The 26,747-nt window shown below is 40.5% G+C and overlaps 2 protein-coding genes across 4 annotated transcripts in view; one reads left to right on the top strand and one right to left on the bottom strand.

The window, feature by feature from the left end:
- The window catches only part of ARG2 (arginase 2), a 26,962-nt gene extending 10,627 nt beyond the window's left edge, over nt 1-16,335 (top strand). For both annotated transcript variants that reach the window (XM_065064354.1, XM_065064353.1), the window contains 6 exons: nt 7,128-7,305; nt 8,178-8,337; nt 13,087-13,181; nt 13,295-13,399; nt 14,864-15,000; nt 15,901-16,335. In XM_065064354.1, the coding sequence (XP_064920426.1) occupies nt 7,128-7,305; nt 8,178-8,337; nt 13,087-13,181; nt 13,295-13,399; nt 14,864-15,000; nt 15,901-16,106 (881 nt within the window). In that variant the 3' untranslated portion in view covers nt 16,107-16,335. The remainder of the gene's footprint in view (nt 1-7,127; nt 7,306-8,177; nt 8,338-13,086; nt 13,182-13,294; nt 13,400-14,863; nt 15,001-15,900) is intronic.
- On the bottom strand, nt 11,942-26,747 carry VTI1B (vesicle transport through interaction with t-SNAREs 1B). Of its 2 annotated transcripts, XR_010472956.1 has the most exons (7): nt 26,404-26,738; nt 22,017-22,075; nt 20,881-21,072; nt 19,421-19,594; nt 17,488-17,549; nt 16,330-16,604; nt 11,942-14,476 (listed from the first exon to the last, which is right to left on the bottom strand). XR_010472956.1 is itself a non-coding variant. In XM_065064361.1 (6 exons), the coding sequence occupies exons 1-6, from the start codon at nt 26,516-26,518 to the stop codon at nt 16,508-16,510; spliced, it is 699 nt and encodes a 232-aa protein (XP_064920433.1). In that variant the 5' UTR covers nt 26,519-26,747; the 3' UTR covers nt 14,826-16,507. The 2 variants fall into 2 exon arrangements, 1 of the variants encoding a protein (XP_064920433.1); XM_065064361.1 differs by lacking the exon at nt 11,942-14,476 and having other exon boundaries at nt 14,826-16,604; nt 26,404-26,747.

Here is a 26,747-nt window from a genome sequence, read left to right as displayed (position 1 = left end):
TTTTTTCCTGCCTTCCCATTTGGATGATACATATTTGAGGTTGCATATGATCTGTGAAGCTGACTTTACAAAAAATCTAGGGTAAACGTCACTTGGTACTTTAATTGCAATTGCTCCTCATATTTGTTTAGTTTAAATATACCTAAAAAAATAAGCTGTGCTTATGTAGATCAGGAAACCTGGACTGATTATTTCTTCCTAATCTTTCAATAAAGGGAGATTAGATTCAAAGACCAAAGAACAGAGCTCTTGGGTGTTTTGTATTTCTTTGGTTTTATGGCGATGCTCTTCATCCTTAGTATTTTTATATTGTCCAATTAGTTTTAATACATGAGTTACCCAAACTTCTTTGCCCTTAAAATCATCTCTGGATTGGAGTAAGTTTAAATCACTTGCTATTTTATTTTTTAGTATGAATGGTGTTGAAGGAGAGGAGTTACTGGGGAGGGGCACAAAGGGAGATGACAGAGAGAAAATTTAGGCAATGAGCTGGGGTTTCATCTGATTTATGGTGTACAAAATCTGTTACTACTTTCTCATTTGAAACTTGAATACTGTCTATTGTTGTGAATTCACAAGTTCAAGATACCTATGGCAGGTATGTGCTTATGTGAATACGGTACAGAGGATTATTTTTGGATGGAAAGTGGAAATTTCTGCTGTAAAACCACCTGTTGAAAAGCCAGGAATGAGGCACTGAAGTCAAATATGAAACCAAAATCCAACCAACCAAAAAATAGATCTTTCATTAGAATATGAAGAAATGAGCTGTTCTGATACTATTTTCTTGCAGCTCATAAGAGGGAGGGAGAGAACTTCAGTAATCTCTGTATTCTGATCTCCCTTATTCTCATGTGTTATCTCTCTGGGTTAACTAATATAATAACTGCTTCTGTAATGATCCAAAGTACAAGGTGGTTGTTGTTGAGGAAAGAGCTGTTTTGGCATTTTGACTTCCTACGGCTAAAAGTGCCTACTTGTGTTCTTGCTATTGAGAACTGTTTCTAGGTTAAGCTTGTTTGAAGGGAATTAGAACTTGTGCAGGGCTTGGTGGGTCGGCAGACTGCAATAGCTGCGCCCTTGTCTTCTCTCTGATGCAAGCCACAGTGCAAATGTTTCCCAACACCTGATGCTGACGTTTTTTGGAGACCTCTTCAGGTCACGTGCACTGGATTTCATAAGTGAGGAAATTTGTGAACAGTTATCAAAGGGAAATAAGGAGGCTGCTTGATATGGGGTTGGCAAAAGAAGTATTTCTTAGCTCATTTTATGCAAGGGATAACTTGAGACTAGTGACTTGGGGTAGCAGTTGTAATTGGGTTTGCTGGTTGCTGTTGTATGAGCTGAAGCCTTTTCAACAGGTATAGAAGCTTTATCTTAAACCAGACCTTTCAAAATTCCAAAAGGTAGGATGGAAATTACTGAGACATGAACTTGCCTTCTAGGAAGTGAAATTTTAGGGCTGATGGAAACCTATTGAGCCATCAAATGTCTGTATCTAATAGATTTCTTCCATATTCAGTTTAAAGAAAATTAGGCACTGTATATGAACTTCCAAGCAAGAAGGTTATGGTTGAACTAGGCTGCTGAAGTCTGTCTCTTGTAGTGGGAACCTTGCTAGCCTAATTTCATATTCATGTAAAACAAAAGTATGCACTTTGTATAGTTCTTATACACACACCCTGGATAATTCTGGAGGGTTAAAACTGTCTTAAAGAGGCTTCAGAATGTGCTGGTCATAATGAATTGTCATTTGTTTGCTGTTGTGCAACATTTTGATAGTGTCTCTGAGGAAGGATTACAAGGTCCCTACCATAAGCCAATGAGTTCATACTAAAAATAAGGATGGTAACAGCTTGTAGCCCTTCCTTTTGTTCACGGGATGGAAGATGTTAAGTTTGTCTATAAACATTGTTCATAATAGTCATTGCTTCCTGAAAAGCCTGTCTAGTGATTCACTAAATGGGCTGTAATCTGAGAAGACAGTTTGCAAGAGTGATGCTTTCATGTGAGCGGTTTTATTTTATCTTACTTCATACTATGTGTGTTACAACTGTGGGATTTCCAGATGCCTTTGAAAGTAGTTCAGCAGGGTGTAGAAAATGGGAAGAGTAAAATACATGATTTTGCCCATTAATTTAGGAATTTTTTTTTAACCTGTATTGTTTCTACCTCACGTTCCACATGCTTTCGTTGCAGTCCCTGTTTGCTGCCTGGCAGAGCTGTTACAGTTGTTACAGTAGCAGTGTCAGCAGACAGCCTGGGTTTGGAAAGCTGAATCTCCTACTATTGGTTTGTCGCTTCTGGCTCTGGTGCAGCATCCTAGTGGAGGAAGAGGAGGAGAGGGAGGTGCTCCCTGCTGCTGCCCACATGGGCTCCAGTTAAATGCCCCCAGACTTAAGAGCCACCTGCTTTTATAAAAGAAAATGTTCTCTAAATCTGTACAGGAAAATGATTTACTATAGTAACTGCTGCCTGCTGTGGGTACTGAATAAATGGACTTTATTTTGCTTAAGATGATAGCTTGCTCAAGGCCATCCTTACTAGGAGCATCATTGCGTTGAGGCCAAGTGCTACATTAGTAGCTCATTTGAAAAGGCATGCAGGAAACTTTTCTTAAATATGTTCTTAATTTAATTTTCTACCTTTTTTTTTTTTTTTTTTTTTTTTACCCTAAGTGTAAGTTAGGCTCCTAATTATGAAAAATGTTGATTTATTTTATCAGATATAAGTAAAGTGCTGCTTCTGGCTGTGCAGGCTGAAGAAATGGCTGCATCTTGTCCCCAGTCTGCCAGTTGAATGCTTGTGTGAACCTTCCCTAACGTGTTCTGGTCAAAATAAGTTGACCTAGGAAAGGCCTACTGTACCAACTCTTTCAAGCTAATTTGTTTATTTTTGGCTGAAATGTGTCCCCAAGCAACTCTGTTAATGGAACTGTGTCAGAGGGGGGCACTGAACCACTGAGGATTACATTCCTAAACTGTAGAATTGCAAACTAATCGTTCATACTAACAGGAGGACTGCTGTGCATATATCCATCTTCTCTGTGTAACTATGCTGTGTGTTCGTATTCAGACTGACACCTTTATCTCCCTCATCTTTTTCAAGCTCCTGTAACAGAAATAGATCAATCAAGCCTTTTTTTTCTTTGTTTGTTTTCCTCACTTGAAAAAGTGATCTCCTCTTGAGCCAAAGTCCTGATGGAGCTGACTTGTATGGACTTGGTTGTTATAAATTTTCTGCACCATTGATAATTGACTAATGAATCAAACAATATATTTTTCATTTGAATGTAATTTGTCAGAGCTTGAAAGTGGAATGGAAGACTTCTTTGATCATATTTAATTTCATATTATTTATTTACTAGCAAAATGTCTGTGGTGTTTAGTCAGTAAGTGCTGTATGGTACTGTTTAATTTGAAAATAACTTCAGTCCTGGCTAGACCTGACCTGCTCCACTGACAGATGGTGTGGGTGCTGTGCTTTCTAATTAACGTAAGGAAGCTGGCTTTCCTATCTGCTCACATATTTTTCTAGTTTTCAGAACTTGGATCCACTGCATTTTAAAAGGCCTATACATATTCTTCATGTTAACTTTGTATGCTGATTTAAAAAGCTGTTTGTTTTAGGTATTAGTGTCTTAAAGAATGCCTCAAGTACCAAAGAAAGTGCATGTTGTTTGGTGTGGTGGGTTATATAAATCTTTCACTAATGGGCATATAATGTGAAGATCCACCAGATTACACTGCACTGCAGCATGTCTGTCCATTAAGCAATTTCTATGTTGTGTATAATAACGTAGTTGGGAAAGATTTAGTTTTTTAATTTATTGAAATCAAAACTATGTGCAAACAAGCAGATGAAATGGAAAACAATTGAGGTCTTCAGGTATTAAACTAATATCTGAGACACTCTAAAAAGAAGATAAGAAAATATAGCAATTATTACTTCAATAATTTGAAATGATTTTTCTTTGCTATTCAGTAAGAACTAAGACAAATGAACATGTTGATTTAATCTCTTTAATATCTGGTCAGTCCTAATAAATATACGTACACATGTGCATACATATACTTCACATCACTGCAGGATACATGGTTTATCTATGTACTGCAAATTTATGTGTGTGTGCATACTATGTCTTTCTTAAGCTTTCCTTTTGCCCTAAGGTCATTTAAACAGAGCTTTCAAAACTCTGGGCACAACTGGAAAAAAAATAGTAGGAAAAGAAGATATTCTTAATGTTTGAGGATTGGGTTAGTGCATACTTCTGAGGTTAGCTGTATCTTAATCAGTCATTGGGTAGTTGGCTGAAAACATTCATATCACCCTGGGAAACTGGAGCTATCCTCTGCAAGCACAGAAAAACAGCCGAAATAAGAGGGAAACACAAAGCTGAGAAGAGAAGCTGCTATAAGGTTTATGAACTCTATCCAAACAATCAAGTTTTGAAGATGGTAACAAAAAACAAAGGCATCTGTTGTCTTTAACAGACATTAGACCTTTCTATAAAAGTAACTAGACAGAGTCATTGTAATGCAGGAGATACAAGAATACCATCTGTCCAAAAGGTGGACAAGGCCCCAGAATTCTGGATGCCGAAAGTGCGTGTCTGTCCATCTGTCTCTATCATCCTCACACTGTAAGCTGTATGAACCTGATGTGATTATATGAAATAAATGGCTTTTTTATTTAAAAGCTGAACCAGCTCTTTTTGCCTTACAATTGGGGACTGGAAAGGACAGCAGGGTAAAGAAGAAAGAAATTCTTGAGCACAAGTGATACTTCTCTAAACACACTTTCTGGAATCAGCCATGTCTGGCCTGACTTAAGCTTAACCTGGAGAGTATTAACTAATTCCTTCAAGTGCTGTGAAAGATGGCATGGTTGGTTCTTTACGTTACACTGATTTAAAGATGGAGCATCATGATATAATTTCCTTTTATTCTTTTTCATACTTTAAAGGGTAAAAATACTGTGATGCACTTGTTTGCCCCGTAAGAGAGAACAAAACATAAGTGGCAGTCATTTCTTCCATTGCATTGTGTAATATGCTGTCCTGCAATGTATAAGTCACTGAACACAGCTCCCAACTGCAGATTTACTTCCCACAGATGTCAGAGGTATTAGATCAAAAGTATTATTAACTTGCACAGAGTCTCCAAAAGCTCTTGAATCCCTATTGAATGATGCAATGTTTTTAAGTCTTACTTCCAAAACTTGTCTCCTGAGCACACTGATGTAGTTTCATCAAACCTTGAAATACTGCAGTGTGTAGCAGTGTGAGAAGTAGCATGCGAAGTAGCCTTGCAGGAAGACACCAGTTTTTAAAAAAGAGATGTTAATTGAGCATCTCTCAGGACATGCAGCTCTTTTCTGATTCTGCACAGAAGCAGAATGAAAGAGAGTGTTAAAAAAAATGTTGTGGCCACTGAGAGATCAGATAGCACTTTAAATCTGAACAAAGGGGGCTCGAAATTCCAGAGCCATCCTCCTGCTGGCTAATTAGCTATTGCCTAAGGGAGGAAAAAACTGCTGTTGTGTGCCTGAGTGGTATTTCATGGCTATGCTTACTGCTTTAAGTCTCTGCAGATCATGTACTTTCTCACATTTGTTTAATCCTTTGTCAAGTAGCTGTGCTTAGCTGACATGACCTCTCCTAGCAAATACCCTGACATATGTCCATCAGTGTCCCTGCTCCAAACAGTATGTTAGCCTATTTCCCAGCCACCTCATTCTTACAAGTGACTCAAACATTTTCCTTCATCCCTCTCACCAGTCAAAACTCCCTTTGAAATGATGATAATGTTTTTCTCAAAGCTACTTTTATGTTATTTCCACCAAGCAAATTCATAGAGCCTATTCCCTAGACATTAGACTAATGGCTTAATGAAAATTAAGCAGGAAACTCAGCCCCAGTGGGCTGTTTTTTCATGTTGGTTTGCTTGCCGTAATTTTCCCAAGTGTGCTGTTAGGCATAGGATGGCTGAAGGAAAATGTCAAGCTCTAGCCTGGATGCTTTGAATTGCAAACAGACTAATGATTCTGAGGGGCACATGGGACAGGCATGACTGGTGTTCAGGGTGGTCTTGACTTATTAAGCCAGTCTTGGTGTAGCTGTAAATGCCTTGGGGCCTTCACAGTCCTTATCAGTGCCTGCAGCAACAGGCCTATCTGAAACCAGAGGCTCTGGCCTGTGAAATACTGTTTAAAAATGTTGGTATCTAAATAACTCTTAAGAAAGCACATGGTATTGGACAGCAGAACTTCAAAGGATAAGCTCTATAATGCATATGAAAGAGAATTAAATTCTAAATGCAGCAAATTAATAAATATTGCTCCCAGATGGGTGGAGGAGGGGAAATGACACTCAAAACCATTCCCTGTTTCCTAACCTGTGAAGTGACTTTCAGGGTAAGCAGCCAGAAATATATTTTTGGAAAGGCTGAGTCTTAGACCCAGAATGTTGTCAGGCTTCAACAGCTAATGAAGTTGTAACTGGCAATGATAGGATGGATCTCAAAGAGGACTGGGATCAAAGCTGCAGGATTAAGATGCCATCTAGTACATACTGTAGTGAGAGAATGGACAGGTTCTCTTAGAAAGTACTGCTGTGTCTTTCATGGACTTGCCTGGAAGTACTGTAAGAAAAATTCCATTATTGGTAACTTGGCACTTTTGTGCCTGTGTTCTTGTGGGGTTTGAAAATGGAAAATAACTGTTAGGACCCAGGTATAGTTAGTGAAATGTGTAGTCCTTGGCATCTTTGAGCAAATGAGTTTATTTAAGGCTGTATACAATATCTGTCTAATTGAGAAAATGGCAATAAAATCTGTACTCTTTCATGTTAAAATTGCCAAGAAATAATTAAAACTAACAAACTTTTTCTAGGTGACTTTCTATGATTGTCATATCTAATCACTAAACAAGTGACAATACCGTCTTAAGCTTTCGAATCTGTAAAGTTGTGGCATGGTTGTTTGCAAGGGCATGCAAGTAGTCAAATGAATCCATCCCCTTCTCATTCATACTCACCGGATTGATTTTCTGAGGAGACCATATTTTGAACATTTCTCTGGGCACTTACTTAAATAATTTGCTTTCTCCTTTTGCTGCTGTGTTTCCAGGATGCCAAGTGCATGACTTTGGAGATTTGAATTTCACTCAAGTTCCCAATGATGAGCTGTACAACAACCTGATTTCATATCCCCGGTCAGTGGGTTCAGCCAGCCAGGTGTTGGCTGATGCCGTAAGCAGAGCAGTAGCGGCTGGACACAGCTGTGTGACTATTGGAGGCGATCACAGGTGAGTTGAACTAGAAGCGATCAGTGGTGCATGCTGCCAGTTGACACTGGGAGTCTAAGAACTTAATTAAAAATAAGGAGGAGGTGAGAACAACTTGGGGTTGTTTCCTGGCAATGCCATAGGGTAGCAGCATTTTTATTGTATTGCTAGGACTTCTAGGGTGGAACATAGAAGACAGATGCAAAAATCTGACCTTCTAAGAGAGCACTACTTAGTTCCAGACTGTTCTGCAATCTGCAGACATACAAATGAGGTTTTCCTGTTCAGGAAAGTTTGTGTGGTCACGTCCCTTTAGGAACTGTTGTGGTTTCTTTATTGCTAAATGCTTAGTGATGCGTCTCTTTTGCCCCTCAGCTCTCAGGATGTCAGCTCTTAGGATGGGTTTTTAATGCCTGCACACAGACCATTTTGTAATAGATCTTATAACATGTGAATCTCTCTTTCTCTAACTTTTGGTCTGAGAATCAGTTGAAGGTGCAGCATGTACGGATGAATTGTAGGGGAAGGTGTCATGACTGGAATAAAAAATGGGTGAATAGCAGAATTGATGAGTGACCACACAAGATTTTCTAAGAGATCATTTTGATCTGGAACAGCTGAAGAGTAGAGTGTGGGAAGGGTGACAGTGGAGAGAGAAAAGAACTCTTTCTCATCTGTCAGTACTGGTGTAGTCCTGTACAGTTACTCAGAGTCTTCTGGAATGACAGTGGCATGCCATGCACTTTCTGTGGGATGCATTCTTTATTGTCACGGATGTCTGCTGTGTTGAAACATGACAAAGTGACTGACTGAAGTTGTGCAGACTTCCCATTGTCCTTGTAGTTGTTCTGAAGCAGAAATGGTGACTAAAGACTCTGCTACTGTTCTTGCAGCTTGGCACTTGGATCCATTAGTGGCCATGCACGGCAGTGCCCACACCTGGGTGTAATCTGGGTGGATGCACATGCCGATATCAACACCCCTCTTACAACTCCATCTGGAAACCTCCATGGACAACCTGTCTCATTTCTCTTGAGAGAGCTTCAAGATAAAGTAAGTATCTTGCTTGTACAGTTAACCTGCATTGAAATTCTCAGAGCATTTTACTTTTCCTGGTGTGAGGTGCTTTCTTATTTGCTGCAAATGCAGATCTTTTTTATCTGAGTACAAGCAAAAATACGTATTACATGTGTATACAGGCACATATATATATATATATATATACACACACACATAAACACAAATGCACACACATACACAAACAAATATATATACACACATGTAGGAAAAAAGAGAGAAAGCTTTTCTTTGTGTTAGCACCATTGTGGGTTGCGCAGAAAACAGAGCTCACACAAGCTCTGCGCAGCAGCTGGCTGTGGTGTCCTTCCTGTGTAATGAGTGGAGCTGGTGCGGAGACTCTGCAATGGCAGCAGCTCTACCAAGGCAGGGCAAGAGGGAACCTCCCCCCAGCCGAGCCTGCGGGAGCTGTGCTGAGCTCCCCTCCAGCACTGCTGCCTCTGCTTAGTTTGGGTTTTCTGTTTTGACAACCTTGAGGCCTGACAGAGGCTGTTCCTGTGTGATCTCTCCTAACTGGCTGCTCTGCTGTTGGTGCTACTGGCAAATATTACAAATCAGAACAGCTGTATCTGCTTACAGGCTGCTTTTAAAGAGAGTCTTTGTCTTGGAAAGAGGCCAAACTATCAAAAAGAGCTGTTTACTGCAGCGCATGGAATGTGCACGGCCAGTTTTTGCCACTGTCAAGATGCTAAACAGTAGGTTGACCTAAGGCCTACATATCCTTTTTGGCTTAGCTGCTGACTGTATATCCCTCTACAGATTCCTGTAGCAGCTACTGGAGACACCACAGTGGCAGCCTGTGCATTGTAGTAGCTGGGGCCTTTGCAGTAGGACCTTGGATAGGACAATATGCTTCTGCTGAAGCTTAGGCTGGAGAGTGGGAGCAGGATCAGCGACTGCAGGCTGCAGAAAACCTGACTCTCGATTTTTATTCTGGTGCTTTGCACTGGTAGTCATTTCTTTTTTTTTTTCTCCAATAAATGTTGGGCGTGCTGTGTTGATGGACATAGGCCTCTTCCAAGTAAGACCGAGTATGTGTAACATCTTTATGGCTACTGACAATACCATTGTGTTAGTATCTGTTTGGCATAGCAAGATTGGTATAATGTGCTAAAGCTCTTCTGCTTTTCCCCTGCAAATTCTTTTGAATTAATTCCATCCACAAGTCAACAGCGTCACTTGGTACTTTTACATACTTCCCTCTTTCTTATAATTCTTGGATGGTCTATATAAACACGCTACGATTCCCAAAGTAATGCAAAATGAATGGAGCTTCTTGAAATACCCCCAGGACATGAGAAGGTTAATATAAAAGCTTACTGTAGTTCTAGTTTCTTGCCTGTAAGTTAAAGGGAGTGGTTTGGTTTGGTTTTTTTTTGGCAGCTGCACCAACTTCTGCAGGAGATAGGTGAGCTCCAAAATGCAGAATTTCTTTTGCTTTTCTTAAGGGGAACAGTTCATGTCTCCATGAGAGCAGAACAAAGCCAAGCTCTTTGATAGCTAAAGAAAGAAAAAAAAAAAAAAAAAAAAAAAAGCAGAATAAGATATGCTGCTTTCCTTTTTTGTCAGTAGGGCAAAAGTATTTAATGGGTTCTCTGTATATATTGTTGATTTCTGGTCTGCTGGGCTCCAGTTCTTGAGCAGCACAGAAAAGCAGTACTTTTTTTTTTTTAGCACCACTAAAATAATACCATGAGCTTTCTGGGGTCAAGGGGGGAGCAGGCCTCTTCCAGTAGAAGTAGAGAGTAAGATGAGGCTACCCTTGGAGGTGAGTTAGCCAAGTGTGGTGCCAGTTATGAGATCTCATCACTAGCCCACCTAAAATTCAAGCTGTCAGGAAGCCTATGCAGAAACAGCTGACACAAGCTCCTCAACCTGTATTTGCAGCTACACAAACAGGCGAGTACTCATTTAGAGGGTTTTCTTACCATATTGTATTCCTCTTTAGAGGGAGGAAAAACAACATCTGTCCTCCTGGTACAAGAAGGCACTTCTACAACAGTATACATTTTTGAACAGCTGTTTAGTGGTAGTAGAATGTACCTTTGACAATAGCTTGTCTGGCTAAACGTCTGACTGGAAGAAATGTTTGTGTGAACAGGTGCTTGTGGCTCACTCTCGCTCTCATCCAGTAGCACAGTTGTGTTGATAATGGGACAAAAAAAATGTACTGTCCTTCTTTCCTGGACTACTTCGCAAGGCTTCTTTTTGAATCCTAAAACTGTCAGCCACAAGTAGGAAGGCTACTCTAGTCCTACACTCTACTAAGCTTAACTTCCTTCTCAAAATGACACTAACCAGTTGCACTTTGCTCCCCATTTTCCATCTTGTCAAAGGGCACACAGCATAGCAGTGTGAGAGAACAAAAGAGATTCTGCAGTGAGCCCTGTGTCTGCATCCTTGCTTTCACTCATGCTGTGAAGGGGCTTTTGAGCAACATGTCCCCACCATGACACGTCAGCACGTATGCCCCTCTGTGTCAACTCCCATCATTCCACCAAGCTGTCTCTCTGGGTGTCATAATTTGGTCATCAACCTAATGGTCTCAGGAAGGCTAGTTAGCACTTGGGTCCCTGTCTAGATTGTTCTCTAGAACCACAGAGAAATAACAGCTCCTCTGGGGATGTAAAAAGGGAGCAAAAGAGCCTGCATGATTACATATTTTCCTGATTCACTGCCCAGCTCTAACTCGTACTGCTCTTCCAGCAGCTCCAGGCTCCTCGTTCTTCATTCCCTATCAAGAGAACATGAGACTGAGGTAGTGGTGTAACATCTCACTTTGTGGCATAATCTGTTTAGACCATTCTTGACGCTGTGCCAGCAGCTCAGTTTACCTGCTGTAACCTTCTGTGGGATTACATGAGAACTGAGTCCAGAGTACTGTCTCTTTGCTTGGTCAGTTTTTTGGGATGCACCAAGTCCTAGCCCCGTTCACTGTATGACCCTACAAACAGCTGTCCTGGCACAACGTAATGGGGGAAACTGATCTGGCAGCAACTGCTTAAATCAGCACAACTGCCAAGAACTCCCCAGGGCTGTTTCAAGTCCCTTAACTTGGGTGTTATTTCACCTGCTTTCAGAATCCCTTACATCTCCAGGGCTAATGAGCTTGGTCAATGCTCTGCTGAATTAAACACCCCCACGTATCAGACAACATGAAGTATATAAAAGTGATACATCTGGCTATGAAATGAAATAAAGCATTCAGCCAGGTCACTGTAGCACAAGCCTTGGTGTGGCTGGCACTGTCCATTCCCAGGCCATCAGCTGCTCCTTGTTGGTCCAGTCAGCTTCACAGAAGCACTGCCTGGTATGCAACGCAAGGCAGCACTTTAAGGCTTTAAAAAAAAATGAATTGCTGTTTGAAGGGAAAATATTTATTAACATAATCCTTTGATTTGCATTTTTCAAATGCAACATTAGTGTTAGGGCTCCTGGAACCATTAAAACTAAACTAATAAACTGCTACTAGTAACTTACCATAGAAATCCCTGCACCTTCTTCTGATGCCTGTTTGGCTTTACTACCAGCAACTCCTCTTCTATTGCAACAAGGTAAAAACAGAGCCTACCAAAGGAAGTGAAGGCATTCCATTTCCATTTTCTTTATTTAAAGAGGAAGAGGTATAATTAAATATGGCAGTATTAAATCTACTAAATAATTGATACTAGACAGTATGACAATATTATCAAAACTATGCTCAACTTATGGTATGGTGATGGGTTTTGCAGATACAGCTTCATTTCTGAGACCTGAGTTATTTTTCCTAGTGGTCTCCATTTCATTTATCTCTTCTGAATTCATGACTGCAGAAAAAGATCATTGCCTCAGAGTAACAAATACATTTATTACATGTGCTTATTTAATCTCAATGTAATTAAATGCAGCTATGGGTGTGTTAGCCTTTAAAAACAAATTCAAAATTTGTAACTAGAATAGAATTAGTAATTGAAAAGTACAAGAGGGAAACAAAGCCTTCTTGCTGCTTGACAGCTGTTTTCAGAGCTGGGAGACGAAGAAGAAAAAAATTGAGTTAATTTAAAGCACTCCTAAAATTAGTAGATATTACTAACTGAAGGATTTTTATAATTACTAAAGCTGAAAAATTATGACCTTGTCCTCTTTTGTTTGCTGTCTTAAATCTGCTCTCTTCAGTTCTACATTAAAAAACAGTGTGATGTAGCCCAATGTGGAGGCCCAACTTCTTGTCATGCTCTTTTTTTCTATTTTTTTAAACTTCCCAGTTTGAATTCTTCTATCTTTAACATTGTTTTTGCAACAAAGTCTGTATGACTTTTTGGTGAGTCTCCTAAAAAGATACAGGTGCCTTGGTTTTTATTCTTCCACTTGAATATGATGTACTGTGTAAGCTACATAGCATTACCATTAAATGCACTGTATAAGTGACCTCCACTTTCTTAGCATTTCCCCATCACATTCACTGATGCCAGTTATCTATTGGTTGTGGATTTGGGGTTTTCATTCCTCCTTTTCAAACTGGAAAATGTAGAAGAGTTTAAACCTTCATCCATTAACATTCTACTCAGGTAAAATGGTATGACAGAAGTAAGGACTGATTAAATCAGGAAGCCAGACTCTAAAGTGATGAAGTTTCTCTGTTTAGACAGAGAAAGAGAGCTATAAATAAAGTTCTGAGGGAAGCATTAAATACGGTTTTGTTATATATGTCATTAAACTAACCTAATACCAAACCTTTGCTTGCAGGTACCACAGCTTCCTGGCTTTTCCTGGCTAAAGCCCTGCCTTTCACCATCTGATATTGTGTACATTGGTTTGAGGGATCTGGATCCTGCTGAATAGTAAGTTGACTTAGATTAAAGTCATTGAGCTTCTTTCCATATCTGGCTGTTCACAAAGGTTGCTACATTTAAGCTTAGGCCAGTAATGATTTAAAAAAAAAATATTTTAACAGCTATATTTTGAAGAACTATGACATCCAGTATTTTTCCATGAGGGATATTGATCGCCTTGGAATTCAGAAAGTTATGGAAAGAACATTTGAACAACTGATGGGCAGGTAACAAATTATCTGATTTACATTACTCTTTATCATCCATTTGTTGAATATCTACTTTCCTGGAAGTTATTTAAGTGAACATCACTCTCGATGTAAGGTGGCCTAACAGAACTGTGACAGTGTCCAGTAAATAGTAAAGTTTTAGCACTGACTTTAGTCCTCAAATTCCACGTCTTGAACTGGAACCATTTCACAGTGTTTGACAAAAAGCTACGTGATAGGTTACAGTCACTACAGTTGTGGCTCTGTATTATTTAATTAGTTCTGTTTCTTGAGGAATTCTACAGTTTGACAAGATGTTTTAACCAACTCAGAATCTAGGGTATGCATTACACTTTAAAACATGTATGTATAGCAACTTGAATTCAGCTGTTAGCACATGAGGAAGAAGCATTTGTTGGCTTCCACCTTACACTAAGCATCTGCTGTCCTGAGGACAAAGGCCACTTTCAGTTCAGCTGGTGAAGTTTGCTCTAACCACTCCCTGACTTCGGTTCAGTACTGATGTCTCTGACCTTGTGCAAGTTTGGGGAACCAGATCAGGGAGCAAATCATGCCAGTCCAGGGACACTGGGAGAGGATCAGAGCTAGAAAGGGTAACCTCTTCCCATGGGGCAGAACAAAGTCCTGTAAGCAGAACAAGGTCCATGGATCTGTGCTGCATGCTGTTGTATCTGCAAGTGTGCGCCCTCTTCCTCGCTGCAGCTGTGCCATGTAAAGAAAGTGCTAATCCAGATGCTCCTCCCTACTGAACATCTACAGTGAGTTGGAAGTACAGAGCCTACAACATAGATAGATAGGTCATCTGAGTTGCAAGCAGTGTGCCATTTATTAAGTGTGCCATCAGTTGTCAGACTTAATGCAGTACATGTAACTAACATTTCCAGTTTGAGATTATCCTTCACTTTTTCTTTAACTAGGCTTACACACAGTTCACAGGCATCCTTCAACTATTGACCTGAAAAATGCAGAATGTCTCATTCATCTTGATGAGCTGTCTATGAAATCCCCAAGCTTGGTGCTTCCTCTGTCCTAGATGCCATGTAAATCAATATTTCAGCCTTTCACCCTGGCTTTCTGTACAAAAGAAGAAAAGGCAGGATTATATCACACTTTTCTCTACCTTTTTTCCAAATAAAGAGACAAATACCCGATAAGAACTAAATAAGATAGAAATGAAGCACTTCTCTCCAGCCAAATCACACCTGGGCAGATGCTCAGCAAAACTAAAATGTCAAACTTTTGGTTTTCCCAGTCTGTACTAGAGAAGGTTCTGGGCTAAAAAGATGTTTCAGAGTCCAAAGATATTATTTGCAAATGATCTAAGACACAGTATAGGACTTAAGGGGGGACCTTTACAACATCATGGTGCATGATGCTACTTTGCTGATCAACCTGGACAGTAAAAAAAACATGTAGAAAAAGGTTAAGGTTCTGAGATTTTCTTATTTTATTCTGTCTCAGGAGACAACGACCAATTCACTTGAGTTTTGACATTGATGCTTTTGATCCCTCACTGGCTTCAGCAACTGGGACTCCTGTTATAGGTGGACTGACTTACAGAGAAGGCATGTACATCACAGAGGAGATACACAACACAGGTACGAGTTGACCAGCAGTACTGGACTAAGCAAGGACAGGACAAACGACATAGAGCTCAGACTGGTTATGTTTTTCCTGTGTGACTAGATAAATGTAGTCAAAGCTGAGGTGCCTACAAAGTCAGTGCAACCTTCAGTAAGGGAAAAAGAAGTCCTGTGGTTGGGCAATACCTCAGGTGTTGGAAGCAGCTTAACTGTCAACAACTTGAACTTAACAAAAGTAAATAAAATACAAAACATATTAACGACTAATGCAAAAAAAAAAAACAACCACTTGGTCATCTTGTACAATACTGTTCCCTATTCCTAAACACATGAAGCGAGATGTAAAAATTGACATCTGGAATAAAAAAAATGGATGCAAACAATATTGAACAGTTTGAAGTGCCATTCTAGGACTCAAGGCTAACAAATCAAGCTTTCACTAAGAATACTGCAGTTGACTCAATATATGAGGACTTTTCTCCTTATGCCATGGAGTTTTTATTTAATATGTTTAAACAATTAGTTATTTGCAGTAAAAGAGGGATCAAAAAAACCAGTCAACAGTATTGTGAATAGGATGGCAAAAATCTCTTAATTTTTAGACTGGGAGAAAACAAGATTTAAAAAATATTCCTCTTGTAAGTGTATATGGAACATCAAACTTATTTTTCCCCAAATGCTGAAAGTATGAATGAGGTAGTGACAATGTAAGAAAGAACCAAATTAAAAACACAAACTTGCACCTAAGAATGATGACCTCATCCCTCACCTGGGAGCTAATTTAACTCGTGTCATGGGTACAGCAGGTCACGTTCAAATATCAGACTTGCTGCAATGAATGAAAAGCTGCAAAATAAACCCTATTAGAGATTTTATCCCTTTTCATAGTAACCAAACTGTAAACCATTTTCACAGGAATGCTTTCAGCTGTAGACATGGTTGAAGTCAATCCACTGCTTGGAGCTTCTCAAGAGGAAGTGAACGCAACTGCCAGTCTTGCAGTCGACGTGATAGCAACATGCTTTGGGCAGACACGGGAAGGAGCACACACTGCTTTTGATAACCTCCCAACACCCAGTTCTCCAGATGAATCTGACAGCAAAGAGCAAGTGAGGATTTAAGAACCCAAAGTGCTGGGTACACCGGACATTATAGAGCTCTGCTGAGGCACTTGAATGGATAGAATGTCAACACTTGGCAAATACTGTTAACTTCTCAATTTTTAAATAAGTTAGCTTTTCCACTGATCGGTGGCTACTTTATTACATACCAAGATTTATTCATTTAGTTAAGTATATACAAATTGAGACAATAAAATATTGATTACCTTCTTGTTAATCTTACCAGTAATTCAAGTCTGTCTCTGCATTTTCCTTTTCCTCACATTCTGTCTTTCTAGTGTCAGTACACTTTCAGCTGAACATGCTGTCTCATGAGACAGTTCAATCCTCAGTAGGTCAGATGGAACAGACAGCTCATCCACTTCCTCAGCAGTGGAAAAGCTCTTCCTAGTCATGAAGATTCATCTGCTGCGAAAGAACTTGTAGTAGACCACACCTACTAGGATGGCGAGTTCCAGGATGATGATGATTGACAGCAACAACTTGTTAGTGGTTATTCTAGAGTTAAAAAATAAAAAATCCAAAACAGCTCTTAAGCAGCAAGGAAATTCTGCCTAAATCTTCTACTTTAACAGTAGCAGTTCTGTTCCTCTTCCCCTGCCCCACATAAGCCAGATCATTCTGCTCTGAATGTGCCTAGTCATTCAATTAGGCAAAGAGGAAAACATCAGTTGAACTCCTGTGCTGCTTTTACTTGGAACCATATAGATGAAGTAAAACTATAAAATCTCAATAATGTACTTTTACTATGGAAAATTATATGGTTATCATAACTCCCTTTAGCAATGAGTATAAAGGAAAGGGTGTTAGGCCTGAAGTACCCACTGGAAATATGCGCCATGAACTGCTTTATAAGGATAATTAAATCATATAGTTAAGAAACTGTAAATTAAGCAGTGAAGGCTTTAGTCATAAAAATAGTATATGCTCAGGCTCAGAGTTTCTCATGTGATAGTCCAGCTACTCTAGGGCATTACTGTGGGCTGAATGGATTTGTCTGTGTCATCAGACCTCTAACTCAATGCTGCAGTGACTTAGGCACAGCTTTTTCAAGCTGAATAGCAAGGAATTGCATCTAAAGTTGCCATTAGCAATTCACTGTAACTTGTTTGTGTCCCCTCTACAGTTTATCTTGGGGGACAGTTAAAGACCCTGTATTATCCTAAACAAGCAGCACAAATTCAGTAGTGTTCAACTACCTATGCTCCATTAAGTAATTGCCAGAGAGGAGAAAACACAAGTTAGCATCTGCACATGGGCACACACTCTCTTTGCACATCCCGTAAAACCTCCCTACAGTTCCAGCTGACACTCTGTATCTTTGCCTCAAACCAGCAGGCAACAGTGCCGAGTGCTGCTCTGAGTCAGTCACACTACTCACCTCCTGGACATGGAACGTAGAATCTTGCGACTCTTGCTCAAGTTCTCACTTGTATTCACCAACTAAGAAACAAAAGTTATTTGTCAGTTGAACAAGTAACAGCAACTCTGCAAAAATGCACCTGGAAATAGCTGGTGTTGAAATGTTGCAATTAATAATGGGACCAAGGCTAACCCTGTGTTCTCAAAATTCAAAGACAACGTTGTTGTCTATAGACAATACAAGCTGGAAGCATTGTCTCCTTTCTAAGGAGGAAGTAAGACTTTCAGGTATACTTTTGCTTAGATACAAATGAAGATAGGCAATTTAGGATCACTTTCTGCCCTTTCAGTTAATCTACAAATATCAGATAGTTAGTATTAGCTCCTTCCATTAAATTTCATTATTCTAGTTGTTGACACCAGAAGAAAATGATACTGAGGTGTTCTCCTCAGTGCGTATCTGGAACTGTTTAAAATGCTCTTCAATATCTAGCAAAGAACAAACTGTGTTGCACTGACAAGTTTAAGTGACCCAGTGGAAATGAGCTCTGAACTGTTAATACATAATCCACTTCAGCTTTGTAATGCTCAGAAAGGAACTGTGAAGTATTTCTCAGTCAGTTATTAAGCAGCACGTAATTAAGTGATGTTATGGACAGCTAAAAAAGTGGTTGTCTCACAGAGGATTCGTGATGTACGGCCACCAGAGGTATCCAGGTAAGATTTTGCTATTCCACTTGCAAAGCCTGAAGGGCAGTGACAGGTCAGCCAGGTCACCTCCCGTCACAGATACCAACCTGCAGTTCCTCTGCAGTTTATGCTGCTGTATGTACGTTACTTTGCACTGGGATGGACTGGCCCAAGCTGAGAAGAAAGCTACCAAGTCCATTCAAAGCAGACTAGATTTCCAAGTTTTGCAGTGAAAGACCAAGCAAGAAGAAAGTCTGCTTCTTGTTGGAATGTGTGGTTAATATAGTTCAGCAACACAATGCCTAAAAGCCTCACAATAAGTCACAGCTTCATGAACAATCTGTGGGCAGACCGACATGCTTGAAGGACTAATACTTTTAATTAGAAAAAGAACAGAAAAACTATACCTACAAATCTTATGATCATATTTCCTTTCCTGCTCTCCAACCCAAATTTGGGAGCAGGGCAAGTCAAATTCTGACTGAAATCAAACAGCTGCTTAAATGAAAAAGCTACAGGCTCTGTTGCAATTAGTAGATGTAACTCCCAGGAAAGGGATGTGCTTTTTGTTTTTGCTGAGCATGCTTAACTTGTCAAACTCAGTATCTCCCTGCAAGTCACTCACATAAAAGCTTTATGTTCAGGATCCCTTGCACACACAGAAAATCCCATCAAGTTTGCTACTTTAAAAATCAAATTCTCAGTTTCACATATGTGTGTAAACAATACAAATTAACTACTTTTTAAAGCTTCCACAGTAGCAGCAGAGCTTCCTGACCCAAGGATGAGCAACAGGCTTCTTGTTTGACACCACTTCCTCCCTCCTTAGCTAACCTACAAATATTGGAAAGTTAGTAATCAGGTAATTTACCTTCTACTAAATTTCATTTCATTAGAACTTGCTAGCTGCCTCCCAGATCAAAACTTCACTAGTAATCTTGTGGTAGGCAAGTCCTTAGCGTTCTTTTAAATCTGCAATTTTTTCAATAATGCTATATTTTTTAGCAGGTTTATAGGTCTAATTACAAATCTTGCACAGACATGGCAGCAGACATTTGGCCATCGTGTTTTGGGCCCTTCTACAGTAATTGTTTTCCTTTTCTAAGCACAGCATAGAAACATGGTAGCCTGGATTTGGTCTGTAGGAACATCAATTGGATTACCCCGCCTGGGGAGGTCTCCAAGAGTAACGACTGGCACACAGATCCCACTAAGCTGACAGCAGGTTGTTTCAATACGAAGCCCACAGTTCCTCTGCTTACTCTGCTCTTGGTGCGTTCCAGTTGCTCCCGCTGCTCCCCAAGTTCTTCAATGATATCTGTGCCAATCTGATCTGTTTCAGCAGCAATTCGGTGCGAGCGCTCGATGCTCTGACTGGCTCGGTTCAGGCTGTCTGTTCCCTGGAGAAGCAGCACCCTCTGTGACTGCAGATTAGTCTGAAAAATAACATAAGCTTAATCATTAGGCACAAAGACAGAGGTATTAGGCTTCTGACATTAAAACATTAGGATGTGACTCCACAGGCCATCCATCTGTATTAGCTGTGCATGCTTCTTATACTAACTGATGTAGCCCAGTTAATTTTGAAAGAGTTCTTGTTCACATTGTAAAATAATGGACAAACCTGGTTAAACCTTGACAAAGGACACACACCTGAAGAGTTAAAAGTTACAAAAAAAACCTGTTTTTGCAACAATTTACTCTTCCAAATGATATTTACAGTAAAATAATATCTTTGCTTTCCAGATGCTAACTTCTCCTTCCATTCATATCTAAATTCAGACTTATTTGTGACTTCACGGTTGGTTGCCAGGGAGGTCCCTAAGAGCTGACAGTCTAAAGGATTAGGAACAAACAGCACTAACAGATGGACTGCTAAATAACAAAGATCCTCTTTTCGTGCCAGTAGCCTTGGCAGAGGATAACAAATGTTTGCTGACCTGGGGGTCAAAAGGTAGCTCAAAATAAAGTATTATCTTAAGCTTCAGAAAGTCTAATCTACCACCCTGCCCTCAGGTTTTAGAGGAACCCATCAAGAGGGATCAAATGCAAAAATCTACCAAGCTACTGCTGATCGAGATGCTATGGAAAGAGCGTCCCTCCAACCTTCCTTACCTAAGGCAGAGCAATGAGAGCCACCCCCATGAACTTTGTGTACAGATGACAGCACTTCGAAGATAATAAGCAGATTCAATTTTCAATTTCACTAACTCAGATGTGTCTAAGCATATCTGGTAAACAAAGAAATTGGTGTGTTTCCTGCACTGTATGAGCACATCCAGAGTGCACGAAGTGCTAGAAGATGACTTCTTGTACTTTCTTGAAATTATTTACACTGAGATTGCTTAAAAGATAATTCTACTGAAGTACTTATACACTGCATTATTCACATGTGTTGCTAGTTTTGGAGACTAAAACTAGATCAGTTAACATTTCTTCTCAGTCAGTTGCATCACTGATGTGTTTTCACTGCTCTAGAGGAATGATTAAATAAAGCACTCCAGTACAGAATGTTGTGTAAGTTACTAACTGCATGTCACTCGAGGAGTTCCAGGTTCTTTCTCCTCCAAGATATTCATGTTACATGCAGAGAGATATACGAGGAGTTACAGAAGCACAGAAGCTAAGTGGATTGAAGTAGAAACACTATAAACAATACATCTGGAATATTATTTCTAAGCAATCACAGCAATGTTAAACAAAATTTACATCTAATTCTCACACTCTGTTCATTTTCTGTGGAGAAGATCCCGTATTTCATATCGCCTTGACTTCCAGAGCCCAGTCCCAAATCTGTGCTTCTCATCTCTCTCTGGAACATGGAGAGGTCTCTTCTATACGCCCGGATTTTGCTCATCATTTGGTTGCGGAAAGGCAGAGGAGCATACTTCAGTTCTTCCTCCATTTCCCGCAGCTTTAACAAAATAAAATGTGTTTATTTTTTACAGCACTTAGCAGCAGTTACATTCGAAACTCACCACCAGATGAAAGGATTCACATGTTTTTATGTGATTGGGCGAGGGGGATCAACCCCAAACCCTATACCACTCATCTAGCATCAAGTGCACCATTCTGCACAGTGCTGCTCAGCCCAAATGGGGTTTCAGACACACAATGCCCCAAGGGGAAAAAAATAAAAGGAAAATAATAACAATAATAATTTTTAAATCGCCAAGTTTAAAGGCTTGATTTTTCTGAAACATCACTCTAGCTCTGAAATACAGTTTAAACATTTATACGATGCGTTATCAGTTCCTCATCACATCACAGAGATCTGTTGCACAGGTAGGGATGTCACTAAATTCACACTCCGAACATCCGTGTCTGGATTTGTAAACCCTGAGATTTTGGATGTGTGAATTTTCGCATCAGCTTTTAGTGACAGTTGTTACAAATTCACAATGCTTACAGCTGTCCCTCAGTATGAGCTCTCTCACAATATGAGCTTTCCATCTCACACATCACCTACACGGATACACGCCAATAAAACTCACTAAGTTAGAGGAATAAAGCATGACAAATTCTCTACATGCCCTCCTTACAATCTCTAGCAATGTTAATTGCCCCTCTATCACTCTCCTTTGCTCAACAAGGGGAAGGTGATATCCAAACAGACCACTCAAAAAAAACCAAGGCATGTAAGAATATTTGTCTGTCTTCGTATATGTATATAGATATATACAAAAGTCTTGACACACAGACCTGTCTATCAGATTAATTAATCAACCATTAAAAAAATACAGTATCTGCCTGTCAGAATAGGATCCATAAAGGAAGTAAAATTTGGAAGTACTGCCCTTTCTAAGGCATCAATATTTCAGCTGGTTAGAAAGGCCAGAAGCCTACACTTATGTTTACCGTTTCATTTGCTTCACGCTGTTTCTCATCAAATTCTCGAACTAGTTTTTTCTTCTCCTCTGTGAAAGAAAAAGTAGTGTGTCAGAAAAATTATAGAGAAATGACAACAGAAATCCACCTCAATCCATTACAGACAAGGAAGCTGCCACAGACGGCTGATTACAGAGATGCCAGGTCAAAGTCTGCCCCAAATGGGAACAGCCTGTTCTTACCACAACTTTTCAGAAGGAGGTGGGAGTAGGGAAGAGAGCAGAAACCACCCTTCCAAACGCTGGCCACTACCTCTGGTAGACAAAATAAGTCATTTTTCAAACTTCCAATCTCCACTTCTCCATTGGAGAACATTTAACATGACAGAATAACAAAGAGGACATGTTGGTAAATACTTCTCTTTCTTTGCACACATTTGGCAAGATTAGTGATGGCTGAAACTATAACTTGGATTTGAATAGAACATCAAGGCAATCTACGGTTCCAAGTGAGCCCTGAAGTTCTTGGCAGACAGGGCACTCTGCATTCTCATGGTCATAAAGTAATAAGGAAAATGGGAGAAGCATTCTAGAGTACTCAGAGATAAAAGATGACATCAAGGTATCACCTCAGGTTCACAGATTAATGTCCAAATCCTTCCCTCTTCTGGAATGACATCAGTTGGTTGAATCAGCCAACAAAACTATACATTTTAGTTGTCTGAGACAGTAAATTGCCAAGATACTTGTACCCAGGGCTTTGAAGGCCAAAGAATGGGTTTCACCCATTCACCTGTTATTCTATTTTAAAACAAAACCTTAAGACATGTATTTTGCACGTGTTAAAAATCTATCACACCTCTCTAAAATCCATGATCAATTAGGATAATTCTGAAACTCTCCTTACGGAGCAAAACCACGTTATATAAGCTTTTGCAAAAGCACTGAGGATGACCACTGGAGGACTCTTGTACTGAGAATGAAACCAAATTCTATCAGAAGTCTGATAAATATGCACAAGCCTAAATAATAATAATAAATAATTCAATCCTAAATAAAATTTAGGTAGCAAAAAATGCAGACAGTCATCTTGGTAAAACTTCCGTAATTTGATTAAATTTAAAGACAAAATTAAAGACATTATGAAAACATCATTGCTGTAAAAAAACACTTGATAACACCTGTCTGTAAATATAGTCCTCTGCAAAAGAAGCAGTTTTTAAACCACTGAGCTCTCAACAGAAAACAGGAAAAAAACCTGAAGTGATTAAAACATTTTTATGTTCCTCTCACATGCAGGACGTGCCTAAGCTGCAGGCTTTCCTTTTCGGTTCAAATTCAAGTTAGGCCCCAGAATTTGAACCGTAGAGAACTTAAAACAGAATTAAACCCCGTCATCTAAGAAGGCATGCCCTCCAGCAGCGCACAGTTATTACATTATGACACACAGGATGGTATCAGGAAACGCAGCGTCACAGCCCAGTTAAGTCAGGGGAAAATGCTGACTTAGCAGGTTCCTCAATACACTCTCCCCAACTTCTTCCATGATTTGCTACCACGCACATTTGTGCTGATGCAATTCCTTGTGCAGCTGGGCTACCAGTGAAATAATGGCCATGAACTGCAGGAAAACAGCCTTCAGATGTCAATATTTTGTTTCATACAGGTCATTTCACAAATATGATTTGAGTAACGTCTCTTAAAACAACTGCTGTTTCAAACTAATGGAAACCCAGTGCCGCACTGGAAAAGCTCTATTTGACCTTCTTTGTCCCCCCCACGCGGACTGAGAAAACACTGCATTTATAAACAAGCAGCCAAACAAATCCCAGTTTCCAAACCTCAAGTAGCCACGGATCGAGACTTTGCCGATACGCCAAAAAGAAATCAGGCAGTGTGGCTTGAAAGCATTATAATGGGTCTGGCCTAACAGAATATCTTGAGCAATTTAATTCATATCACTCTGAATTAAACTGTAATTCAAAGTACATTGAGAAAACGTTTTTTAATGCAGTAAAAGTAAAAAGTATCTAAGCCACAGTAACATTCCAATGTGCTCATTGACATTTAACTGATTTATATCCAACCAGTTAGAAATAGATTCAGTAGAAAAGCACAGCTAACTAAATCAATTTAGAGGAAAGCATCTGTTTGAGACTGATCCAGGCTGTTTAAAATGCCTTCTTACAAATTTGGAAGGAAACAAAAATTGTTTCTAGATCTAGGAATTTGTTATCTTGTTTATATAGAGTGAAACAGCATTTCCAAACCTTTGCCCCTCAAAGATGTCCCAAGGACTACAGATTCTGTCCTCCCTCAAGTCTGGGAGTGTGCAAGGCATCTTTCGTCAGCTCCTGAAATTTTCAGGATCAGATAACTTGAAAAATAAAGATACACCCCATTTCCCTTAAGAAGCAAACACACGCGTCAGAGGAGTAGAATGCCTTCACCAGATACACAAATTCCTGACTTATCTTAACCTCTCTAAGAAATACTTTTCAAAAATATTACCAGGATATTTGCAGCAATAAATTTAAAGGCTTAGTCATCTTAGGTCATATTAAGTCATGTTAACATTTCATAGCATGTCTGAAAAATCAGTTTATAAATATTTATAATCTGAAGGACTTGCGGGTACTGGTGGAGGAAAGATTGGACATGACCCAGCAATGTGCACTTGCAGCCCAGAAGGCAAATCGTATCCTGGGCTGCATCAAAAGGAACGTGGCCAGCAGATGGAGGGAGGTGACTCTGCCCCTCTGCTCTGCTCTGGTGAGACCCCACCTGGAGTCCTGTGTCCAGCTCTGGAGCCCTCAGCACAGGAAAGACATGGACCTGTTGGAGAGGGGCCAGAGGAGGCCACCAAGATGATCAGAGGGCTGGAACAGCTCTGCTGTGAGGACAGGCTGAGAGAGTTGGGGTTGTTCAGCCCGGAGAAGAAAAAGCTCTGGGGAGACCTTACTGCAGCCTTTCAGTCCTAAAAGGGGACTATAGGAAAGATGGGGACAGACTTTTTAGCAGGGTCTGTAGTGAGAGGACAAGGGGAAATGATTTTAAACTAAAAGAGGGGAGATTCCGGCTTGACATAAGAAAAAAAATTTTTATAATGACGGTGGTGAAACACTGGAACAGGTTGCCCACAGGAAAAGATCTAGGAGCATTGCAAAAATTGCTGCCTGTAAATACATCATTTAAGCCCACTGCTCAGTGTTCATTGTTCAAGACCAGGCCAGTTCCATGGAGACCTGACAAAGCTTCATTTCATCAAGAAACCAACCACTCTCCTCTCTACAAGGAAATAAGGATTTCCTACAAGAAAAGATATTTTTTCTTCTATGCTTTTTATTCTTGTTGATTACTAGTGAAATTAAGTCAGCTCTGAAAGTGGTTGTTTGAAGGTTTGAACATCTTTCTTGTACTAAACTTTCTGGAAAAGCTGATGACGAGGACTTTGACCCTAAACTTAACTCATTATTAAACAGCAATGCACGTAAGAAACGGAAAGTTAATCTCTTCATAGCCTGTGTTATCTATTCTGAACAAACCATTTTTATTATTTTACACCTAAATATGTAAAACTGATCAACTCTAGGAGAATGACAAGACTACTGCAGAAGGTGGCTGATGGCCACTACTCATTCCTGTGATACAAAACCTAAGGTTAGGTACAGCAGTTCATGGTAACTGTGTATCATGTTTCTCACATGAAGGAAATATTTAGTTAAAGAGACTTGGTGACACTGCTAAAATTCTCTGTGTCAGATCACTTCCCTTTCCAGTTCTCAGAACAGTGCCAAGTATTAAGAACTGAATTAGAAGCACAATGCCAAGTCCTACAGAGAAGTGTCTGTCAGCATGTCTTACCCACTGATATGGTATAAAGAATGTCCATAAAATCAAGTTTTGCTTCTGATTTAACTCTGTGTAGCTTGATCAGCAATTTTTTTTTCCAGTATGTGGGCAGGTAGTGCACAAACCAGACTTCCAAAACAGTCATTTAAAACTCAGATCTCCTCCAGTATGTCTACAAATGGTTGTGGACAGTTGTGATAATAAAACCTGCTTCTAATTCTGCCATCAATGACCAAAAAAACGAAACAAAACAAAACCAAAGCACTGCAGTTTAGCCAGTTCACCTGTAGCCAGCAAGTGAACAAGACCCCGTGGAGCCAGGCCGGGCGAAGCCACCGCCGTCCCAAAGCGACGCACCGACCTGCCGCAGCTGCCTTGGCAAACCCCTTCCCCCCCACAGTCCTTCTTGAACAGACTTGGCCCCCACGGCTGCTAAACCAAGTTTATCCGGAGAGAAACACCTCAAACACCCCGCAAGGCCCCGCCGCTCAGGCCCAGCGCGCTGCCCGCGCACCGCGACGCCCTCCCGCAGCACAAGGAGCTGCCGCCGCCCGGCCCCGCCTCACCGGCCGCGCTGCCCCGCAACCGCTCGGGGACGCCCCGCAGGTCTCTGTGCAGTGCCTGGAAGATGTCGTGCAGCCGCTCCAGGTGCTCCGAGGAGCCGGAGCCGCGGCCCGCCATAGCAGGCAGCCGCCTCCCGCCGCGCTCGGCGACGGCCGCCGGTACCACCTCCCCGCGGCTGCGCGACACCGCGCTGCTGCCTTGAAGGCACTTCCGTCACCCGCGGCAGCGTGCTGGCTGCCCGGAACGCCGCCTGACTGCAAAACGACGCCGCGACGGCGGCAGCGCGGGCATCCCGCCGCGGCCTGCTCCCCACGCGTTGCGACGAGACTGTTGGCGCCACCAGGAC

The sequence above is a fragment of the Columba livia genome, chromosome 5, assembly GCF_036013475.1.
Source record: "Columba livia isolate bColLiv1 breed racing homer chromosome 5, bColLiv1.pat.W.v2, whole genome shotgun sequence".
Classification (NCBI taxonomy): Eukaryota; Metazoa; Chordata; class Aves; order Columbiformes; family Columbidae; genus Columba; species Columba livia.
This window is presented reverse-complemented; position numbering and strand designations above follow the sequence as displayed.